General features: G+C 53.9%; 1 protein-coding gene across 1 annotated transcript; it reads right to left on the bottom strand.

Annotated features, from left to right (window-relative positions):
• Nucleotides 1–17,781: 17,781 nt before the first annotated feature.
• Nucleotides 17,782–19,269, bottom strand: KCNF1 (potassium voltage-gated channel modifier subfamily F member 1). The gene has a single exon (XM_065927188.1). It carries the CDS (start codon nt 19,267–19,269, stop codon nt 17,782–17,784), a length of 1,488 nt encoding a protein of 495 aa, XP_065783260.1.
• Between the last annotated feature and the right edge of the window lie 2,110 nt (nt 19,270–21,379).

Below are 21,379 nucleotides of genomic sequence, written 5' to 3'. Positions count from 1 at the left end.
TCCTCAAACAACTAAAAAGTGTTATTATTCCATTTTATGAAGAGGACACATGAGCCTCAGCATTATTCCACAACTCACCACAGCTTCACTTTACGTAAATGGCAGAAATGAAGTGCAAATCCAGTCCTCCTCACTCTGAGACCCTCAAAACCCATGACTTCACAGCTCACCCAGCACCCTTGCGAGAGAGGGGAGCAGGTCAACTCTCCACCTGGCGGGGAGACCCCTGGAAGGCTTCCTCCTGCCAGGATGGAGAGAGGGGTCCATCTGGCTCCAGGAGGGAGGGGCCATCTGACATGATCTGCTCTTTACTCAGAGATGCATCCCTTGGAAGAGGGAAATGTCATAGGAAGGATGCAGTCTGCTCCTTAAGATCTGATTTCCTCTGCAGGAAAGGAAGATGTCTATAAATCCTGTATTATTGCATGGTGAAAGAGAGAAATGGCATTCCAGAGGGGAAGTGAGAAAGGATCGGGGAGGCCATCTGTTTGGTGATTCTTATTCTATTTCATTCTGCCAGAGTCGGAAAGGTTTTACATTCACTTTGCAATCTTCTTGGCAAATCCAATCAAGGACACATTCCTAATGTGAAATGTTCTTGTGTCCCCGTGGACCTGGTGATGAGCTGCTTTGATTATCTCTGATTTCACAGGGGTCCTCCCTGACAGGCTTCACAGAACCTCGCAGCATGTGGGACCCTAGTTCTCCAACCAGGGATTGAACCCGTGTCTCGTGCAGTGGAAAAGCAGAGTCTTAACCACTAGAGAGTCGGGTAAGTCCCACCATCACCCTCTCTTGGAAGTTCTTCTTCTAACTAATAATCTGACCTTGTGTCCCAGCATTAGACGCCCCAGTCACTCCTGTGTCCTCTGGGGTGGAGTTCAACGTGGTGGGAAACCCCGGGTCCTTCACGACATGGGCCCGGCTGCTGTAGCCCCATCTCAGGCCCCTTCGCACACACGCTCTATGTGCCTGGGCGTCTTCTGCTGGCAGTGCCCTCGCTGCTCATCTCAACCATCCCCCGCTTGGTGACGTGCCCCTGTATTCCCTACCCACCCCCCAGCTATTGGCAAGGGTGCAGCCAGACACAGCTGGATATGAAGTGGATGACCAAGGCGAACCTGTTATCGCCACTTGATGGATGAGGAAAGTGAGTCTCAATGAGATTAACATGCTTGGTGGGGAGCCAAAAACCCCAGGGGGTTGGTATTTAATTTTGCAGAAAAGAGCCAGAAGGGCTGGACTCCAGTAATTACCATTTCTTTCTGCACTCTGAGGGCCTGCTATCTTTGGCAAACTAATTACTAATAAGGTTTGCTCAACAGCCAGCGTAATCGCTAGAGAAACTGTCTTTAAGGACTTATTCTACCCAATTTGAGGCTTGATGTCACAAGCTCGTGTTCTGAGAAACCCGTCCGGGGATGTTGGGGTGGAGGTCCAAGCGGGGTGCTTCCTGGGCTGGGAAGCCTCTTTGAACCTGTGAAGTGGCCCCCTGCTGTCTCTGAGTGATTGGACTTTATACTTTAAATTTGTACTTTTATGAATTATCTTAAATTTTTATAATAAATATATATCATATTTATAACAAGAGAAAACACAGAAAGTTCTTTCTGAGTGCTACCTAGAGCCCTCTCCCAGGGCCCGTTTCTTCGCGCCAAGGGGCCTGTCACAGTCTTCCCTGAGCTGGATGGAGTCAGCAGGGTAGGCTGGCGCTGCACCCGACCAGCTGAGAGAATGGAGGAAAAAAGACACGCATGCAGGTGTCCAGGGAGCGGTGGGTCCTCCTACCATGCTTGTGCTAGTTGCTCAGTCGTCGACTCTTTGTGACCCCATGGACTATAGCCCACCAGGCTCCTCTGTCCATGGAATTCCCCAGGCAAGAATACTGGAGTGGGTTGCCATTTCCTTCTCCAGGGGCTCTTCCTGACCCAGGGATCGAACCGGGGTCTCCTGCATTGTACGTAGACACTCTACCATCTGAGCCACCAGGGACATCCTCTATCATGCTTATTAAAGCATATTCCCCTCTCCTTGGCCCATTAGAGTGTCCAGGGCTGAATGCAGGGCTGCTGGGCCATGCCTCTGCATCACTGGTCACAGGCACTCGGTTCAGCCATCACATTTTCCTTGTCAAACACTCAGAACCAAATGGAGATGCCTTACTTTTTCTAACAGGTTCATCATTTCCTCCCCCAAAGCATTTCCATTGATCTCTTCCTAAGAGTTGATGTAAATATTCTTTTTTAGTTGCTACTGCAAATCATAAATATGTATTTAAGTTTTTAAAAAAGACTTGGGAAGGTTTCCATGTCCCCAGAGCGCCCCTGATGGAAGAAAGGTCAACTGCCTTCCTGTCCGGCTTTGTCTCCGATGGGGTTCAGAGAAGGGAAATGCAAATGGACCAGACTCTGGGGCCATGCACCCTCGGCTCTGACGGCTGTCCGACCTGAGAGATGGACCCCGTCCCTCTGGACCTCAGTATCCCCCACAAATGCAAGAAAGGCAATGAGCAAAATGAGCTCTCTGCCCAACCACTGTCTGGAGCCCGAGCGTCTATGGCCGCGGGGAAAGCTGCTGGCCAACCCGCTCAGCCCAGAGACCTGCTGGGGACACACTCAAAGACCCTAACCTGGAGGGTGGGGGCATAAGGCCTCCTGTGTGACTCCTGGGTCAGACCTGTGAAAGTGAGAGTCACGTCTGACTCTTTGCGACCCCATGCACTCTACAGTCCATAGAATTCTCCAGGCCAGAATACAGGAGTGGGTAGCCGTTCCCTTCTCCAAGGGATCTTCCCAACCCAGGGATCAAACCCAGGTCACCCACATTGCAGTCGGATTCTTTACCGACTGAGCCACCAGGAAAGTCCAAGAATACTGGAGTGGGTAGCCTAACCCTTCTCCAGCAGATCTTCCTGACCCAGGAATTGAACCAGGGTCTTCTGCGTGGCAGGTGGATTCTTTACCAGCCATGGTAAAGCTACCAGGGAAGCCTAACTGCTCACCTCTTGTAGGAAAACACTCTGCACTCAAGTTCCCATTTGCAAAACAAGGAGGAGTCAAAATAATATTGCCTTGGGAATGATGAGGGCAGGAGAGGGAGGTAAAGGGGGTGGGGTTGATGCAGGTAACTTACAGCGCCTTGCCTGGAGCTCACTGATGCTAGCTGCTGTCTGGGGAAGGGGCCGAGGGCAGGGCGGGGCTGCAGGAGGCCCATGAAGCCTGTCCTGTCATGTTCATTGTCATTTCCCCCAACATCTTTGCAGCAGAGCCTTAAGATCCACATCAATACTCCACCGTTTAAGACACTGGAGGGACTTTCCTGGTGGTCCAGTGACTAAGACTCCACATACCCAGTGTATCCAGGGCAACCAGGGCAGAGGACCCAGGTGCAATCCCTTTTAGGGAAGTAGATTCAATATGCCGCAATGAAGAGTTGGCATGCCTCAACTAAAGATTCTGCTGGCTGCAACAAAGATCAAAGATTCTGTGTGCCATAATCAAGACCCGGCGCAGCCAAATAAATAAATAAATATTAAAAAAAGAAAAAGATGCTGGAAAGACAGCATCTCCGGAGAATGTGCTGGAGGGAGGATCTCTCTCTGGCTGCATCCCCTCAGCCACACCCGGGACCTGAGCGACCTCAACCTCTGGTTCCCTCCCACCCAGTTGGTACTGGAGCCTCCAGTCCTATCTCACTGCCTGTCCAGCCTGGAACCCTGCTCCAGTCACCACTGGGCTCCAGTCTTTGGCTGCAAGTAGCACCCTTAGCTTCCTTACTGAGGCTAGGTGTTGGGAGCCTGAGAAACAGAAGAGGTGCCTGGGCCCTTCACTCAGAGGGCGCCCCTTGCTCCATCAGTGTCCCGATAGCTGGGGGTGCGCAAAGTCCACAGACGTTTCTATTGGGCCTTCAGCATTGTCCAGGGGAAGAGGGCAGACAAGGGGCCAGAAAGCAAGAGCAAAGTGACCATCGATGGAGTGGCCATCTCCCCTGCCTCGAATACAAGGCCTGGTTATCTCTGATTCACGCTAACCCTGAAAGGAAGTGTTATTTCTCAGCTCCAGAGATTAAGCAATCCCTCCAGCCTAAGAGAATCAGTAACAGTGAGAATCAAGGTTGGCTGACTGATGGTTTTATGCTTTCCACCACTGTGTTTCTCCCAATAACCCAGAGACAGCTAGTTCAAGGGACCAGGTACTCAGTCCCACACCACAGCTTTGTTTAGTAGCAGGAAGATTTCTGTGTACACAGATCAGACAGCTGTCAACTTCTAGAACAGTCGTTATTTCAAATGATCTGTCTCATTGTCCTCATAACCCTTGAGGATGTCTAGGAAACCCCAGTCTTTGTGCACCCAGATGGCTTCCAGGGTCCCTCCTGCACCCATAAGTCTCAGAGGTTCATCACCAGTTCAGGACCCCACACTCTGGCTTAGAGCTACGAGCATCTTGAGAGTCAGGGCACTTTTTTTCACCTTGGCAGTCTCCCTTGGGATGGAGTAGCACCCCACACATGCGATGCTTCTCTCCTGCCTTCCTGAGGACAGGGCTCTGGCCTCATTCATCTCAAAATCCCTGGACGAAGGCAGGGCTAACCCAAAGTGAGCCCCATTAGAATAAAAGATGCCCTCTTCACTCCAGAAATTACAAAGAGTTTTAGGGCTGCTGTATCAGAAACTGAGGGCAGAGACCCAATATGTATTTCTTAGTTTGTCACAGTTTCCATCGTCCTTAGAGACCCCATCCTCTCAAGGGGAGGCCCCAGGGCTAAGCAGTTGCTCTCTGGGCTGAGTTCTCTGAGTCAGTGTTTGCTGACCGTCAGAGCCAGCAGACTGGGTCCCAAAGCCGAGTGCTCAAGATATTGCAGTACTGAGCCTGATCCAGGCTCCCATGGCCCTAAGCCAGCTGTCCTCAAAGTGTGGTACCCAAACAGCAGTGTCAGCATCACCTGGAAAACTTCAAAATGCAAATTCCCAGGCCCTCCTGCACTCCACTGAATGAAAAGCTCTGGGTGGGGCCCCCAGCCTCTGTTTTAACACACCCTGACTCAAGGGACAGGAGTTTGAGCAAGTTCTGGGAGTTGGTGATGGATGGGAAGCCTGGTGTGCTGCAGTCCATGGGGTTGCAAAGAGTTGGACATGACTGAGTGACTGAAATGAACTGAACTGAACTGAGAGGCTCCTAATTCGGGCTCCCGTGTGAGAACGCTGCCCCTACACTGCCCTTTCCCTCACGTGACCGGAACACAGCCTCCACACACAGAGATGCTGCGCCGACCATGGTCAACCAGCCTGGGTGCAGGGCACCATGGAGAAAGTGAACCAGGTGGCCAGGGGGCCAGAGGCAGAGGGACTCAGGATTTGAAAGTGGGGTTGGAGCTGATCCCTGAAGGATGTGAGTGATGATCCTGTCCCCTCCAGGCAGGAAACAGGGGGTTGGAGGCAAGGGTCAGAGCAGGATGGGCTGGGGGGCCAGGAGAGGGGCCAGAGGGATCAGAGGGGCCAGGAGAGGGGTCAGAGCTTCTCCCTGTGGGTAACGGGTGTCACCTGTTCTGACAGCTTCTTTCTAGGCAGGACTCCCGGAGACACTGCCCTGAGTGTCTGTTGTTTGCGCTTCTGGAGCCTGTGGACGGAAGAGCTTCGGTGTCCAAGTGCAAAGGCACTTTCCCCGAGGACTTGCCTCTGCCTGGCTCTGGTGTCACAAGCTGGATGCCAGTCTCCAGGCCGGGGAGCTGAGAGGGGCACAGCCAACGCCACGGGGGGCTCCTCTCTCCCTAGAGCCACGGTGAGAGGCGAAGGTCGGCAAAGGGAGAGGGTGGGAGAGGAAGGGAAGGGGCGGGGGAATGAGGGAGGGGGTCAGTGCTGGAGGGGGTGGGGCCTTCCAGTCAAGCCCCTCCCACCCCCGTAGGACGCCCTCCCTCGTGCAGCACAGGCCGGTCCTCCAGCTCTGGATCCCTCCTTGTGGCTTTAAATAGGATGCTGTTTTGGCCTGCGATGGAGAAGGAAATGGCAGCCCACTCCAGTATTCTTGCCTGGAGAATCCCATGGACAGAGGAGCCTGACGGGCTACATACAGTCCATGGGGTCGCAAAGAGTCGGACACGACTGAAGCTGTCCATAGTGTTTGGCCTGCGAACGCCCCGCCGACACTTCGATTACAAGGCTGTTTCTCAATTTCTGATTCTGCCTCCTCCAGAGCAGCGATCTGCCTTCCAGCCTCCAGTTGCGCCTCATTCATTCCACAAGCACCCTCGAGCGCCGGTCCTGGGCAACCATGTGGCCTGAGACCCGAGATTTGAGACAGGCATGACCTCCTGAATATTCCTCTCCTGATGTCCCGTTATCCATACAAAGGATAATTAACAAGGACCAAACACTGGGTTAGAGGAGAAACAAAAACCCAGAGGATGGAAAGGGCTCCCTCAGCCCTGCCAGTTCCTCTGGGTAGGCTGGAGAGCGGAAGTAAGTCCACGTGTTGATCTTTGGCCCAGACAGGTCGGGGGCAGGGGCGGAGGAGGCCCAGGGTGGAATGGCAGCCTTGGGTGATGTGGCTATATTCAGATCAATTACACTGTGCAACAAACATTTGAATCACTCCCAGAGCCCTAACTGCTTGGATTTGAATATGCATGAGAAGCTGCCCAGAAATGACTAAAATATATCCATACATATATATAGTCCAAAAGCCAAACAACTCTGGGGTGAAGAATAACAAAAGGCAGTTTTCCACTCTGGTGAAGGGGTGTTGGATTAATTGATGAAGACTCATTCACAGTAAATGTGCAGATCCAGGGGCCCAGGGGAGCCCTTCCATCCTGGCTGCAAGCCTGCAAGGTAGGAAGTGTTTTCCCCATTCACAATGGGTACTCTGGGACTGTGGGAGTTAAGACCACTGGCCGGCCCTCTGCACGGAGTTTGAGCTGGTGTCTCTGGGCTCAAAGTCCCTCCCTTTCCATGCAGACTCTGTCTCAGACATTAAAAAGATTCCACTGTCTCCCTCTGGTTCTTCAGGTTCAGGCTCTACAAAAATAATCTTGACTTCTGCTTCCTGAACTTCTGCACAAGAGAGGAGTCAGCGGAGACCATGAGCAGATATTGAACAGGAGTGATCAGGAAAGAAAGATGTCTTGGAAATTTGGTGATAACGCCAAAAAAATTCAGACAGTTAGAAGGATGATAAAACAGGCATAGCCAAACACTGAATCAATAATATAGACAATAAAACCAAGGAAACCTTCAAACACAGGACAGAAGGGCAAGAGAAAGCAAAATATACACACACAAGCAAAGCAAAATTACTGTTAATAAACATGAGGAATTGATACTCAATTTCTTTTTTTTACAGTTTTTATTTTATATTGGAGTATAGTTGATTAACAGTGTTGTGTTAGCTGCAGGTGTCCAGCAGAGTGATTCGGTTATATATATATAAGTATCTGTTCTTTTTCTAATTCTTTCCCCCTTTAGGTTATTACAGAGTATAGAGCAGAGTTCCCTGTGCTATACAGTAGGTCCTTATTGATTATCTGTTTTAAATACAGAAATCTGCACAATTTCTAATGAATCTATGGCGGGAAAAAACCCAGAAGTGCAGGAGAAAAAATAAAGCAATAACAGAGGTGAACTTCTCTGTGCTAAAGAAAGACTTGAGTCTCAAACCGAAAGTCACAGCCAAGTGTTGAATGAGGAAACCTTAAAAAGAGGTGAGCTTTTTATGTGAAATTTCATGTCCTCAAAGAATTTCAGAATTCCAGAGATACAGAGAAATCCTAAAAGCCTCCAAAGTGAAAAGTCAAATGATCTAAAAAAGAAACTGATTTCAGACAAATTACCCAGGCCAACTGTCCATTCCCTATAAGGGCAAAATAAAGTGAAAGTGAAGTCGCTCAGTCGTGTCCAACTCTTTGCAACCCCATGGACTGTAGCTTACCAGGCTCCTCTGTCGTGGGATTTTCCAGGCAAGAATATTGGAGTGGGTTGCCATTTCCTTCTCCAGGAGATCTTCCCGACCCAGGGATTGAACCCGGTTCTCCCACATTGTAGGCAGATGCTTTACCATCTAGCCCCCAGGGAAGTCAAGGGCAAAATAAAGACATATTCAAACATGCAAAGACTCAGAAGGTTTACCATCTATAGACCTATTCTAAAAGATACACCCAAGGACATATTTCCAGTAAAACAAAACAGGGATCCAAGAAAGAGAATGAAACTGTACACCAAAGCCTGGAATGTAATGCAAACAAGATCAGAGGATGACAACTATGGCACAGACCTCGAGGGCAAATGGTGCAAACCCAATCAGGACATTAGAAGGCTCTGAAAAGAATGTTGTCAAAAGGAAAAACAGATTCATCTTTAATAAGTACTTGTAGGGAAGAAGTGGATGCTCATAGTGATAATGAGGAGGTATATCAAAACATGATATATTAAAAAATTAGCACTGCCCCTTTACCTAGTGATGTCAGTTTCTATCTCACCCACATCTGCGATGAAAAATATTACATAAGAATAATATTTAAATGCTGAGTATTGATTTTAAACTTGTTTAGAATCAGCCAACTGTCAAAGCAGAGAAGTAATTGCAGTCATAGAACAGAGTGTGTGTGTTTTAAAGCTTGGGCCATGAAGAGATTAGGACCTGGTGCTCAGACAGTAAGGGGAAGAGGGAAGGCAGAGGGAACTGTGAGGCCCTAATCTTACTTCTACATCATGAGAAGTCAAGAGATGCTGACCAGAGCTAAAGTGTTGAGAGACAGAAGTTCCTGTATGTTATAGAAAACAATAAGAGTAACTATAGAAGTAAACATTTTTAAGGGAGACTGGCAGAGATTGTCACTAATGTAGTAGGTAAAATGCCTTTTTCCTAGTGAGGGGAAAGTTCTTTCACTTAGTCACTACAAGTTTATTAAGTGACTTGTGATGTATTCTGGGAGTTCAAAGGTAAGCAAAAACCCAGTCCCCTACTCAAAGAACTGGCAATCTAGTGAGAGAGCCAGGTGTTAATTATACCAACAAAATCACGTAAATAAAGGTAAAATCTCAAGTGTGATGAGTGTAGGAAGAAAGGCACATGGTGCAGTAAGAGGTATTTGACTAGACAGGGAAACCGGAAGGACAAGCCTAAGTCAGCAAGCAAGGGGGTGAAGAACAGTTCCATCAGAGGGAACAGGTGGCATGTGCAAAAGCCCTGTGGCAGAGGAAGCAAGAAACTGAAAGAAAATCAAGATGCTGAAAGACACAGCAAGCGAGAGCAGCAATGGGGTGCGCCTTTGGAAGAGGATGTCGGGGACATAGCTCCATGTAGATCATGGGAAGACTTGGGTCTAAAAGTATCAGGGCAATTACCATGTTCTGTTCCAAAGTCCTGGATAAGAGAGAGGTTTCCCAGCTCACCCTATGAGGCTGATGTAACTCTGATACCAACACCCGGAAAGAATGGCACAAAACAAGAAAACCATAGCCCAGTCTCATTGTGAATATGGAGGCAACAGTCTTAAATAAAACTGCAAGTGGAATCTGGCCAGGAATTAAAAGAACAGTATCTTATGACCATCTAGGTTTTATTCCAAGAGTGCGAGGGAGGAAAGGGCTTAGCATGCAGTTTAAGCCCATGAAAATGAAGGGACCATCTGCTGGGGACTGGGGGAAGTTCCCCTCATCCTGACCTGCGCTGCAGGAGTGTGATGTCCCTCCTCCTTCTGTGAAGGTGAGCACACCCCTGTGGCAGTCAGAGGATGAGGCCCCCTGGGGGGTGGTGTCAGAGCTGAGAGAACCGTCCAGAGGGAGAGGGAGCTAGGCCTCTCTGACCTGAAGCCGCCCACCTTCGCATGAGCACCGCCCTATCCGCTGAACCTGTGCAGTTCACATTTGCTGGTCACTTGCCTCTAAGCCTCCCAGGGGTCACCCCCGCTCCCATGAGCAGAGAGGGGGTGGAAGAGAAGCAAGCCACGCAGCCTCATCCCGGAGCCCTCAAAGGGATGCCAAGAAGTTGGACCTCACTCCAGGGATTGAAGCAAGGTGGTGACTTGTTCGACGGACAGTTTTGACTAAGTCCTTTGTTGCAGGATTTCAAGACAGACTGGAGGCGGGGGAAGCGAGTGGGCTTTTATGGTAAACCAGGCTCCGGTGGTGAGGCCAGGGCCCTCTAACTGTCCTGCCTGTGAGTTGTCAGGCCCCAGAGGTGCCATCTCTGCTGCACGATGAAGGATGCAGGCTTCAGGAAGTGGGAACAGGGAGGGGGGAGTGTGGGGAGGGTGGGAGGGAGAGGTAGGGGGGTGGAGGGTGGGGGCGGGAGTGGTGTTTCCCCAGGTAATCCAGGCACTGCCTCAGGGCATCCAGGGAAGAATGTGTGAGCATAGCTCTAGAGCCCTGCCTGCAGAGAGGGGACCAGCGGCAGGGAGAAGGGGCTTCAGATGTTAAATGAAACAAAACACTCCCCCACCCAGCTCCCAGGTATGATTCCATGCCCGGAGTGCTCCCGGAACTGAGTCTCCCCAGTCTTGGAAGGGAGGCCCCTCCCCATCCCCCGGGAAGGGCAGGAACAGTGAGGCCTGGAGATGGGGCTGTGGAATCCACCAGGCTCTCCGCTCAGGCAAAGTCGGCTGTAAATCTCTCCTTGTTTACACCACCTGCTCGGAGTGGGCACTGGCTGCGCGCTCAGAAAATTCCCGGCGTCGGAACAAGCAAGGCCTAGGAGATCATCCAGGACGCCCATGGGCATGGCCCCAGTGTGAACTGGACGTGGGGCTGGGCGCAGAAGCGGGACCCGGCGGAGGGTGGCCCAGCTGGCATGCACCGTGAACACCTAGAGAGCTGCTCTGTGCCCGAGGCATGATGTGAGGCCTGGCTACAGAGGTGGGACATGGGTCCCACTCCCAAGAGACCAGACCGCCCTGCACAAAGTGCAAAGAAGAGCTCTAGTCTGGCCAGAAGCCAGGCCGTCCATGGCACCTCGCCATGCACGTAATGGGTGACAATAAGTTTATCCCATATTATTTGTTGTGGCCCCACTGTGTGCCAGGCACTGCTCTAGGTGCCCAGATGCCAACCTGCCCTGAAGAGCTCATAGCCTAAGTCACCGTCCACAGCCAACAGCATCAGGGAGAGGCGGCCAGGGGCCTCGGATTGCGATGTCTCCATCCCCAGGGAGGTCTCTGTCCTGGCCCAGCCCCTCTGCCCCCACTAGTGGGACACCCTGGACAAGTTCATTAAGCTCTCCAAGCTTCAGTTTTCTAGAAAATGTGTGGAAGGGTCAGTTATAGGAGAGACTGGTCCCTGCCTGCATGCCCCCCGCCTGTGCTCCCGGCTAAGAAGAATGTTTGGGGTTCCCATCTCCCACGGGCCAGGTCTGTCTGGTCCAGGAGCCGAGGGTGGCTGGTGCACCTGGGGACAGAAAGGAGACGTGTCTGCAGGCCCTGCCTTTGTTGGCTGTGAACCAGCTCGGGGAGAAAGGCAAGGAACTAGAGCGGGGTGGAGCGGCTTCAGGGTGCACCGAGGGCCTTAGCATCTTCCTCTTTTCATTTAGAAGGCAGGCGTTCATGTGTCTTTGCCTGCGTGTGTGCATGCCAACTCTGCCCGGGGGCCACCTCCCTGAGAGCAGAGTCCAGGACTGCCCAGCACAGTTTCTGCCACACGGGGCCAGGATGCCGCTCGGCAGGCCGCGCGGGTGGCAGTCTCACCTCTGAGACCAGGAGACACATCACAGCTGGGTCTGGATGCAGCAGTAGAGACCGATAGTGGGAAAGGGGTGGTGGGTAAAGGGCGGCGGGGATGCTAGGCACCCCTGCGCAGGCAGGGAACACAGACTCTCCTGCCTGTAGGGTGGGCAGAGCCACCTGGTCTGGTGTGATGTCGGGGGGCAGCGGGAGATAAAGCGGGAGGGCTACAAGGAGCTGTGCCGTGGGGACCCTGAGAGCCCAGCTCGGCAGTCTGAACGTCGCCTGGGGTAGGGGACACCGCAGGGCAGACAGCTGGGCTCTGGCTCACGGCTCCCACTCCCGCTCAGGTGCGAAGTGTGGACAGCAGCTGGTGCTCTGGGGGCTCCAGTTTACCTGAGAGCGGGCTGGGCCTCCCTGGGGCTTGTGCTCCCCAAGGCCGGGTCAGATGCGCCCCGCCAAATCTAGCAAGGAGCCAGACACGTCGAATATGGCCAAGACAAGCAGCTTTGAGCAATGACTCCCAACACCCTAGCCAGCGTGCGCACCAGCAGACGCCAGCCTGCGTGTTAATATCTGCACCTTCTCTTAGCTACCTGGGACAAGTCCCATTTTCCCAGCCAAGCCTTGGTCAACAGGCACCCCATTTTGCACTGGGGGACAGAATGTGACTTCTGGCAGCTCCTATTCAGGGCGAGTCTTTTCCGTCCTAGGCTTTGCCTGGGGAGGGACCCTGAGGCTAAGCTTGTTGCTTCAGCGGGGATACTGCCCTGCCCGGCGGTGGGCACCAGGTCCAATCTGGAGTTCCATGTGACTTCCGTTTAGCTGTGTGACCACAGGCACACGGACCCGACACCCAGGTCTCACTTGAGGCCAGAGCAGTCATTCCCTCGGGCCCGTTGTTGACAGAGGGAAATAAAGCCATGGTTACAGCAGCCAGCTTCTAAGTCTGGCGGAGAGCCTCAATAACAGTGAAATAATGGAGCATACAGTCTCCTAATTCTTGTTTTCGTTTTTTTTCTTTTTTTTTTCCCTTCTGGAACCCCACGGCGTCCCTGCAGCTACGACTCAGGCTGCTATAAGTGGAGGGAAGCACTTACAAGCGCTTCCTCCTCAGATTATCGGCGTGGCTGAAACCCCCTTTCAAATCCGCTGCCAGACACGTTCCCAGGGCCCCATGCTCAGAGCTGTCGTCTCAGAGGCGGAGAGGTGGGAGGTCTCTCCGGAAACACCTGTCTCTCGTCTCCCAGGGAGATGTCAAGAGACTGTTGAGACGCTGAATTCTCCTCCCGTGGGGGAGGAGGGAGGACCAGCCATCTCCGTCCCAGCTGGGGGGAGGCAGGGGCGCCTGCCTGGAAACCATTTCCGACACTGGCCTGTCATCTGCTGAAATGACCCCATTAGAGGGACCCCTTTAAGTCAGGTCATGTGCTCCCGTTACCATCACCCGCCCCCTCCGCCCCGCAACTGCTACGGTCTCACCTGCCTCTGTCAGCTTTCCTCAGGGAGTGTGGGTGAAATAATTCCTTGTCTTGCCATTTTCACGGATTCCCCCCCCACCCCGCCCATTTTCTGAATACTGCATCTTGTAGGTGGTGGTGTGTGGTACCTGCAGACCCCAGATGGTAAGTTTGAAGCTGCAGACACCTCCTACAGTTGCCAGGATGGATCCTGAACCCAGCGTGGACCGAGCATCTGGTCCAGAGCGCCTTGCCCAAGAAAATGTTTTCCTTTTCCTTCTTTTTCTTTCCTTATAAACACCACCGCCAGAGCCAGTCCATCTGCAGCGATGACTTCCTGGGAGATCGGATGACGGGCACCCTGAGCCTTGTCAGGAAGCTCGGGGTAAACGCCAGGTGGAGGCCAGGAGAGTGTCACCGCCAGCCTTCGGGTGAGTGTGGGCCGTGGACACTCGGTCAGCCCCTGCACCAAGAAGCAGTATGGCTGCCGGCCTGTTGCCTCTGCTCCCTGGGCCTCAGTTTCCCCATCTGGAAAACTGAGGGTGACCAGCTCACTGCATGATTCGTGTACACACACCCTGCCACAGTCTCCATTCTCTGTTTTCAAAATGGGTTCATTGCACGCACCCAGCTTTATCAGAAGTAGGGCAAGCGGGAGTCCTCCATCTGGCCATGACCTTGAAGACTTTAAATAAAGACCCCATCACTTGACTGTGCATGGTTTGGAGCCACAGCTTTCCCATCAGTAAGGTGCAGGGGACGAGGTGCATGGTTGGACCAGATGCTGCCTATTTTCCTTTTACTCGGATATTCTTGTGATTCCAAGAAACCTACCTTTCTTTCTCTCTTTCAATAGAAATTAACAGCTCGCAGGAGGTTTGTCAGATCCTTGAGAGTCTGAAAAGAGGATGTCAGGTGATGGCTCCAGGATGGGGGGCTGGGGGATGTGATGAGAGGAACAGAGGGAAAGGAAACACTTCCCAGAGCAGGAGCCAGGACCACAGAACCTCACGCAGGACACCGGGAGTTAGGGTGTCTTGGGGGAGAGAAGGAGAGGATTTGTGATGCCAAGGCTCCATGAGATGGACACGGTCTCACCCTCTCTGAGGTCGCCCCACCCTCTGTGTCTTTGCTTATGCAGCTCCCCTCCTTCTGCTTCTGGTGGAAGCCCCACTCATCCATCAAGGCCTGACTTAGAGACTTCCCTAGCGGTCCTGTGGTTAAGACTCCATGCCACCAATGCAGGGGGCAGGGGTTTGATCCCTGGTTGGGGAACTTAAGATCCCACATGCTGTGAGGGACAGGCAAACAATAACAACAACAAAAAACCCCTGACTTAGTGCTCATTTCCTGTAGCCCAGGGTTGGCACATTGGTAATGTTAAGGGCTACGAATAAGCAGCTTTGACTAAGGTCACATGACCTCCATCACAGCTCTTCAACTGTATCCTCGTAGCTCTAGAGCAGACAGAGATGACCTGTGAGCTAGGGGTGTGGCTCTACTCCTAAAAGAATTGATTTGAAAAGTGCTATTCTTCCTTTGACTTAAAAAAAAATTCATTTTAAAATGCAGAGACTGTTCTTAACTCGGAAACTGTATAAATACAGGCAAGGGGCCATCATTTGCTAGTCCTCCTCTGGCCTCTTGCTATGCAAAATGCAGTTCGTGGACCAGCAGTGTCAGCCTCACCTGAGAGCGTGGTGAAAATGCAGAATTTCAGGGACCACCCAGAGTGACTGATTTGAAGTCTGTATTTCAGCAAAAATCTCTGGATGACCTCTGTGCACATTAAAGTTTAAAACAAATACTGATGCCTGGTTGTCACCTGGGATTGGGCTATAACTGTTGTGGTTGCAGCCTGGACACTGGGATTTTGTAAAGCTCCCTGGAAGATTCTGATGTGTCCCAGGAAGATCCCCAGGGAGAGAGGGCTGCCCCCACCACACCTGGCTCCCAAAGACCCCTGGTCACTCCTCCTTGACAAAACTCATCACCGTGTAAGCTCAGGTCATGCCCTGAGCTCCTCCGGGACCAAGACTCCATGCAATCTTAACAGACACAGGAGCTCAGACAAGATGCCTGCCCTCTCAGGAGTCAGTCTCCTCCTTAGGATGGATGAGATGGGTTCTGAGTGCTTTTGTAGCCATGAAGACATTCTCTCTTGGGAACTCCAATGGTTAGGACTCGGCACTTTCACTGCCAGATGCCCAGGTTTAATCCTAGGTGGGGGACCTAAGAGGGACCCCCAGCTGGCTCAGCAGTAAAGACTCTACTTGCAATGCAGGAGACAGAGGTGACGCGGGTTTGATCCCTCGGTTGGGAAGATCCCAAAAGGAAGAAATGGCAACCCACTCCAGCATTCTGGCCTGGAAAACTTCATGGACAGGGGAGCCTTGGAGACTAAGAGCCCACAAGTCTGCAAAGAGTCGGATGCAACTGAGCACGCACCCTTGGGCAACTAAGATCCTGCAAGCCATGCAGCATGGCAAAACAAAACAAAACAAAACAAAACCCAAAACAAAACCACTGTCCCTTGACCCCAGAAAAATAGTAGGGAAGACACTCCTGGCCTCTCTCCAACACCCAGCTTCTCCCTGGCTCGGGGCTCAGGGTCCTCGGACTGGCCCAAGCTCGGGACTTCCCAAGGACTCTGGGGGCAGCGGGGACAAAAATAGGCAATCTCACCCCACTCAGTCCCATTCGTCACATTCAGCAGGCCCCACTGAGCCCCAGGGATGGCCAACAATCCCCTCTTTCCAACCCCCTGCCCTCCCTCCCACTGAGTCCCACAACCCCAGGCCCATCTCTTTCCTCTGCCTTCCATGGTCCCCTGACCCAGGATTTCCCTGGAGAAGAGGGTGAGGGAGGGGTGCACCAGGCTGGCTCAGGGCCCCGCACCCCACAGGCATGGCTCTGAGTCTCTCCTCCCTGCAAGGCCCCTACCGCATGGAGCCTCCCACCTCCTGGAGCCCCCGGCCCAATACGTGCGCAGCCCTAGACTTCTGAATCCTGGAAGAGGCCCCGAGAACTCATCCCTTTTCATACATATGGGAGACCAAGTCTCAGAGGAGGAGGGACTCACGCCCAGGACAGTGAAGACCAGAGACCCCCCTCCCCCTCCCTCCCCTCTCCCCTCCTACCTCCCCTCCTCCTCCCCCACACCTCCTCTCCCCCCAGAGGGCTTCTCCCTCTGCACCAGTTGCCCCAGGTGGGGGAGGAAGAATGGGGTGCTGGGGTTTGTGGGAGGTGGACAGCCAGAGGGGCCTGCTAGGACCACCTCCGTGCCAAGGAGCCTGCTTTTTGACTGGAGACAGTGTGACAGGGCCCTGTGTCCTCCCCTCCCCTGTTGGCATGACCTCCCGGCCCCGTGGAGGCCAGAGTGGGCAGCTGTGGCTCTCACACCCCTCCCAGCACACAGTAACGGAAACGCCTGCCATTTACTGAGCAGCTACTATGTGCCAGGCACTGTGCTAAGCACTGTGACCTTGAGGTAGTGCTTCCATTTAATAAGTGATCAGAATGAGGATCAGAGAGGTTAATCAGCTGGACGAAGGTCACACAGCAAGGAAGGGAGTGGTAGGGGAGGGATGGTAGAAAATAGTATTGAAACCAGGCATCTCAGAGATTTCCTCCTCAATCCCTGGAATTCAAACCCAGGTCTGTCTGTGTCTGTTTCCCGGGGGCTCTCAGACCAGGTTGGCAGCAGGCCGCAGGGGCTGTGTTCACGTCTATCCCTGCAGCTGATCCCTCAGAGGTGCTGGTTCCAGGAGAGAGGATGAGCTGGAGGACAGATACGGCCACACCGAGGAAGCTCAGCTGCCCTCCCGGGCTGCAGCTGTCTTTTGTCCCAAGACCTCCTCACATCACAGTGAATGCATGTGCTTTGGGTCAGCAGTCCTGGGGCTGAATCCTTGCTCTGTGTGACCCTGGAACTGAGTTTCTCCTTCTGTGCAGTGGGAGTACCTAGCTAACAGCACTGCCAGAAGCAATGGAAAGAAGTTGTGAAGAGGGCCTCACACAAGTGATAAAGAAACAGTAACCACACTGTTTGGTGTTTCCCCTTCTGTGAATTCTCCCTCTCCTGGGAGCAAGCTTTTCCTCAGAAGGAAACAGAAGGCACAGAACCTCCTGGAATGTGACAAGGCTCCTTGGGCTGAACCCTGAGTATTAGCCCTTCTTTAATTAGCCCTCAACTAAAAATAATACCCCCCCACCCCGCCACCCTGGGCTGTGCACCTACTTCCCAGGTGGGGCTGAACTTATGAATCTGGGAGTTGAAAGGGGGGTGCAGGGTCAGGGAGCAGGGAGCAGCCAGCCTGTGAGACAGAACCTAGAAGACAGGCAGGTGCAGAGAGCCGGAGGCTTTATTGAAGGAGATACAGAACCGGGTGAGGGCTCCTGCCATCAACCAGACCATGGCCTCCATCACCCCCACACTGTCAGGGACTCCTGGACACCCGTCCGTCTCCCTCCCCTGGCCCTGGACAACACAAAGGGAATCTTACCCCAGACTCATCAGAGGTGCCCAAGAGGGCCTCCAGAGTTCTGTTCATGAGAGGGTTGGGGCGGGGGGACAAAGGACAGCCCCTCCCAGGCAGTCATGGACAGTCCCGTCACACCGGTCCATCCATCTCTCCACTGGCCGGCCTGTCTGTGCCCGGGTCGGCCCCCATCACTTGCAGCTCTGGAGCCGGGTCCTATGGTGCTTCTCCTCGGTCAGCAGCGGGATGAAGGTGTCGCTGTGGGACAGCTTCAGCCGGCTGCTCCAGCTCGGGCCCTCCTTCCCAGCGGGCTCCGGCGGCGGGAGGTGGTCCAGGTCGCCGCGGGAGCCCCCTGCCTTGCCCTCCCCGGAAGTGCCGGAGTTGAGCTCCATCAGCTCCAGCTCGTGCCTGGCCGCCGTCTCCAGGACTCGCTGCTTGTTGTAGTATCTGACAAAGTTGTTGATGATGGGATGAATGGGCAGGGCAATGGCAATGACCCCACACAGGAAGCTTATGGCCGCATTGAGCTTGCCCAGGGTGGTCTTGGGGTAGATGTCACCGTAACCCACCGTGGTCATGGTGATGATGGCCCACCAGAAGGACTGGGGGATGCTCTTAAACAGGGTCTCCGGGTGGCTCTGCTCCATGGTGTAGCCCAGGGCGGAGAAGACGAAGATGCCAACGGCCAGGTACATGAGCAGCAGCCCCAGTTCCTTGAAGCTGCGCTTGAGGGCGTAAGTGAGGGTCTGCAGCCCGGAGGAGTGGCGCGCCAGCTTGAAGATGCGGGCGATGCGCATGATCCGCAGGGCCTGCACCGCCTGCTGCACGTTGGTCAGCTCCATCATGCGGGCGCCCAGGTGCGTGAGCGTGAGACTCACGTAGAACGGGAGGATGGCCAGCACATCCACGATGTTCATGAAGGACAGGGCGAAGTGCAGCTTGTTGGGCGAAGAGAAGAGGCGCAGCAGGTACTCCAGCGTGAACCAGCCGATGCACGCCGTCTCCACGTTCTCCAGCGTCGGGTGCTCCACGCGGTTGCCCTCGGCGTCCAGGACCTGCAGCTCTGGGATGGTGCCCATGCACATGACCACCGACGAGACGAGGATGAGCAGGAAGGACAGCACGGCCACCACGCGTGCTGGACACGAAGACTCGGGCTTCTCCAGGAACTTCCAGACGCACTTCTGGCAGCGGCGCCAGCGGCCCTCGGCAGTGTCCACGCCCAGGTCGTCCAGGATGAGCTGCACGCGGCGCGCGATCTCCTCCAGCTCCTCGCGCTTCTCGCTTAGATGGCTCTTGCAGCAATCATCTAGGAACTTGAGGTCCACCTTCCAGAAGTCCATCTCGTTCTTGAAGCAGATGGGGCAGATGCCCTTCTTCATGTGCACCTCTCCGAAGTAGTAGACCTCAATGACACATTTGAAGGCGTCCGGGTCCCTGTCGAAGTAGAACTCGCGCTTCCCGGGGTCGTAGTCGTCGCACAGGGAGAAGATAGTGTCGTAGCCCCCGGCCAAGCAGTGGATGAGCTCGGCCAGCCGGGTCTCGGGGTACCGGCTCAGGAGGTCTCCGTACAGCACCTGCCGCACGCCCCCCACGTTGACCACGATCTCGATGTCGTCGCCCGCCCGGGAGTCCTGGCTGCCCGGCTCCGGGAGGCTGCGCTCCCCGGTCCCGTCCATTCTCCTGGCGTGTGCCTGCGCGGCCTCGGCTCCGCGCCCTGCAGCCGCCGCAGGGTCGGCGGGTCCCACCGGTGCGCGGACCCCGGGGAAGCCTGGCCGGCGTCCGCCTGCCTGGATGCGCGGTCACAACCTGCGGCTGCGAGCTGGGGCGCGCCGCGGGGGAGGCATGCACCCGGCGGCGGGGGTCCCGGTGGGCATCCGGGCGCTGGAGGCGCGCCGGCGGTGCGGGGCAGTGGGGGGCAGGGGAAGGTTCTCGCGGCCACCTGCCTCGCCCCGAGCACTCACCCCGGCTCCCTGGTGCGGCGATGCGCCGCTTCGGCTCGGCCTCTTGCAGCAGTGGGATCCCCCCTCGTGGGCGGTAGACAGGGTCCTGGGTCCCCAGGCGCGCGGGTCCCCGCGTGCGCCCTCCGCGCGAGACGTGTCCCGTCGCTGCCAGACCCACACCGCCCGCCGAGGTGTGCGGAGAGCGAACTTGGGCTTGCTTTGCCCAAGCCGTTTCTAAACACAATAGGAATTCCAGCCTGACGTCAAGAGCTTTTCAGACTGTACCCTCTTCTGGTGAAATTCTGCAAGGCACGCGCGGCAGCGGCAGGGGAACGGGTTAACCCTTGGGCAGACGGGCACAGCTGCGCGCCCGCCGCCACCGCCGCGCTCCTGTCCTCCCCTCCTGGCGCCGCGGGTAACCCGGTAGCCGGGACCTCCGGCTTGAAAGCGACAGGCCGGCGCTGACTGAAAAGTTTCTCTCTCTCTCTGCATCGAGAAGATCGATAGTGAGAGAAAACAGCAGCCTGTTGCTCGGCCCGCAAACCGTGCCCAAGAAAGCCCGTCAGACACCCTCCCGCGCGTCCCGGTCGCCGGTCCCGCCTGGTCCCGGGATGCGGGCGTCACTTTCGACCTTCATCCGAATGCTGTACAACGGCGACAGCCAGTCCAGCCCCGTGGAGGAGAGAAGGGACCTGCCCAAGGTCACACAGTGAAACGGGAATGGAATCCAAGGTGTTCGCCTCTTCCTCCAGAGATTTCCGGCTGTCCTGGCTGACTGACACACGCTCCTTAGCGGACTGAAAGTCTGCTTCGAAGTTCTCGCTGTCCACCACTTTCCATTTCTTTGCAATCCAACATCACCACCAAGCTCCAGAGCCTTGAACCCCCAGACTCCCACCTCCCCATCCCCATCCTCTGTCACCCAAGCCTGCGTGTCCCTCCCACGAAAGGTCCCACACCCTCCCCTCTCTTCCAGACTTGCAGCCTCTGCCTGCACCATTCCAGCAGCAGCAGCATCTACCCTGCAAATTATAAAGCATCACCTGTGAACCGGGGACTGTGTTAACAAAAATATTGTAAAGAGAGGGAAGAGGAGGCAGAGCACAGGGAATTGTTAGGGTAGTGAAACCACTCTGTATAACACTCTAACGCTGGGTACATGTCATCCTATGTTTGTTTAAACTGTGGAGTGTGCCACACCAAGAGTGGACATCAACGTAAACTATGGACTTTGCATGATAAAGATGTGACAGTGTTGTTTCATTGATGTAACAGATGTACCTCTGGTGGGAGAGGCTGAAGGAATGAGGGGGCAGGGAGTATGTGGGAACTCTGTCTTACTGTTTACTTTTGCTATGAACCTAAAACTGTTCTTTAAAAATCTATTAAAAATATATTCTGTAGACTGGGTCACTGACAGTACTTTTTTTTTTCTTCTTTAATAAGATCATGTAAAACTGAATATGTTAAAATACATCACAAGATAGTTTGGTGAAACTTCTTTTTACAGATTTTATTTTGTTTCCATTTAAAATCAACCTATGATGTGTTACTACAGAATAAGAAACTGAGATTCAGAAAGGTTGAGTAAAAATAACAGTTATTATAAATGCACCATGAGCCAAGCACTTGCATCTCCATAGCATCCCTCTGAGGATGCAAGATGTCAGGTAACCCGCCTGAAGTGCTCAGCCAGAAGGTGGCGAAGTTGCGATGGGAACCCTGGGAGCCTGCTGCCCCAGCCCACAGGCTTCGCTTCCCTGTCCAGGTTGCTCGGCTGCAGCGGGGAGCTGGGATTTGACCCCACGCCGATTCTTCTCTCTGATATAGTGCGGCACACACCTCC

Source organism: Muntiacus reevesi, chromosome 3 (assembly GCF_963930625.1).
Source record: "Muntiacus reevesi chromosome 3, mMunRee1.1, whole genome shotgun sequence".
Lineage (NCBI taxonomy): Eukaryota > Metazoa > Chordata > Mammalia > Artiodactyla > Cervidae > Muntiacus > Muntiacus reevesi.
This window is presented reverse-complemented; position numbering and strand designations above follow the sequence as displayed.

Excerpts from the sequence above, each read along its gene's own strand:
- KCNF1 (XM_065927188.1), bottom strand. The coding sequence starts at position 19,269 with ATGGACGGGACCGGGGAGCGCAGCCTCCCGGAGCCGGGCAGCCAGGAC.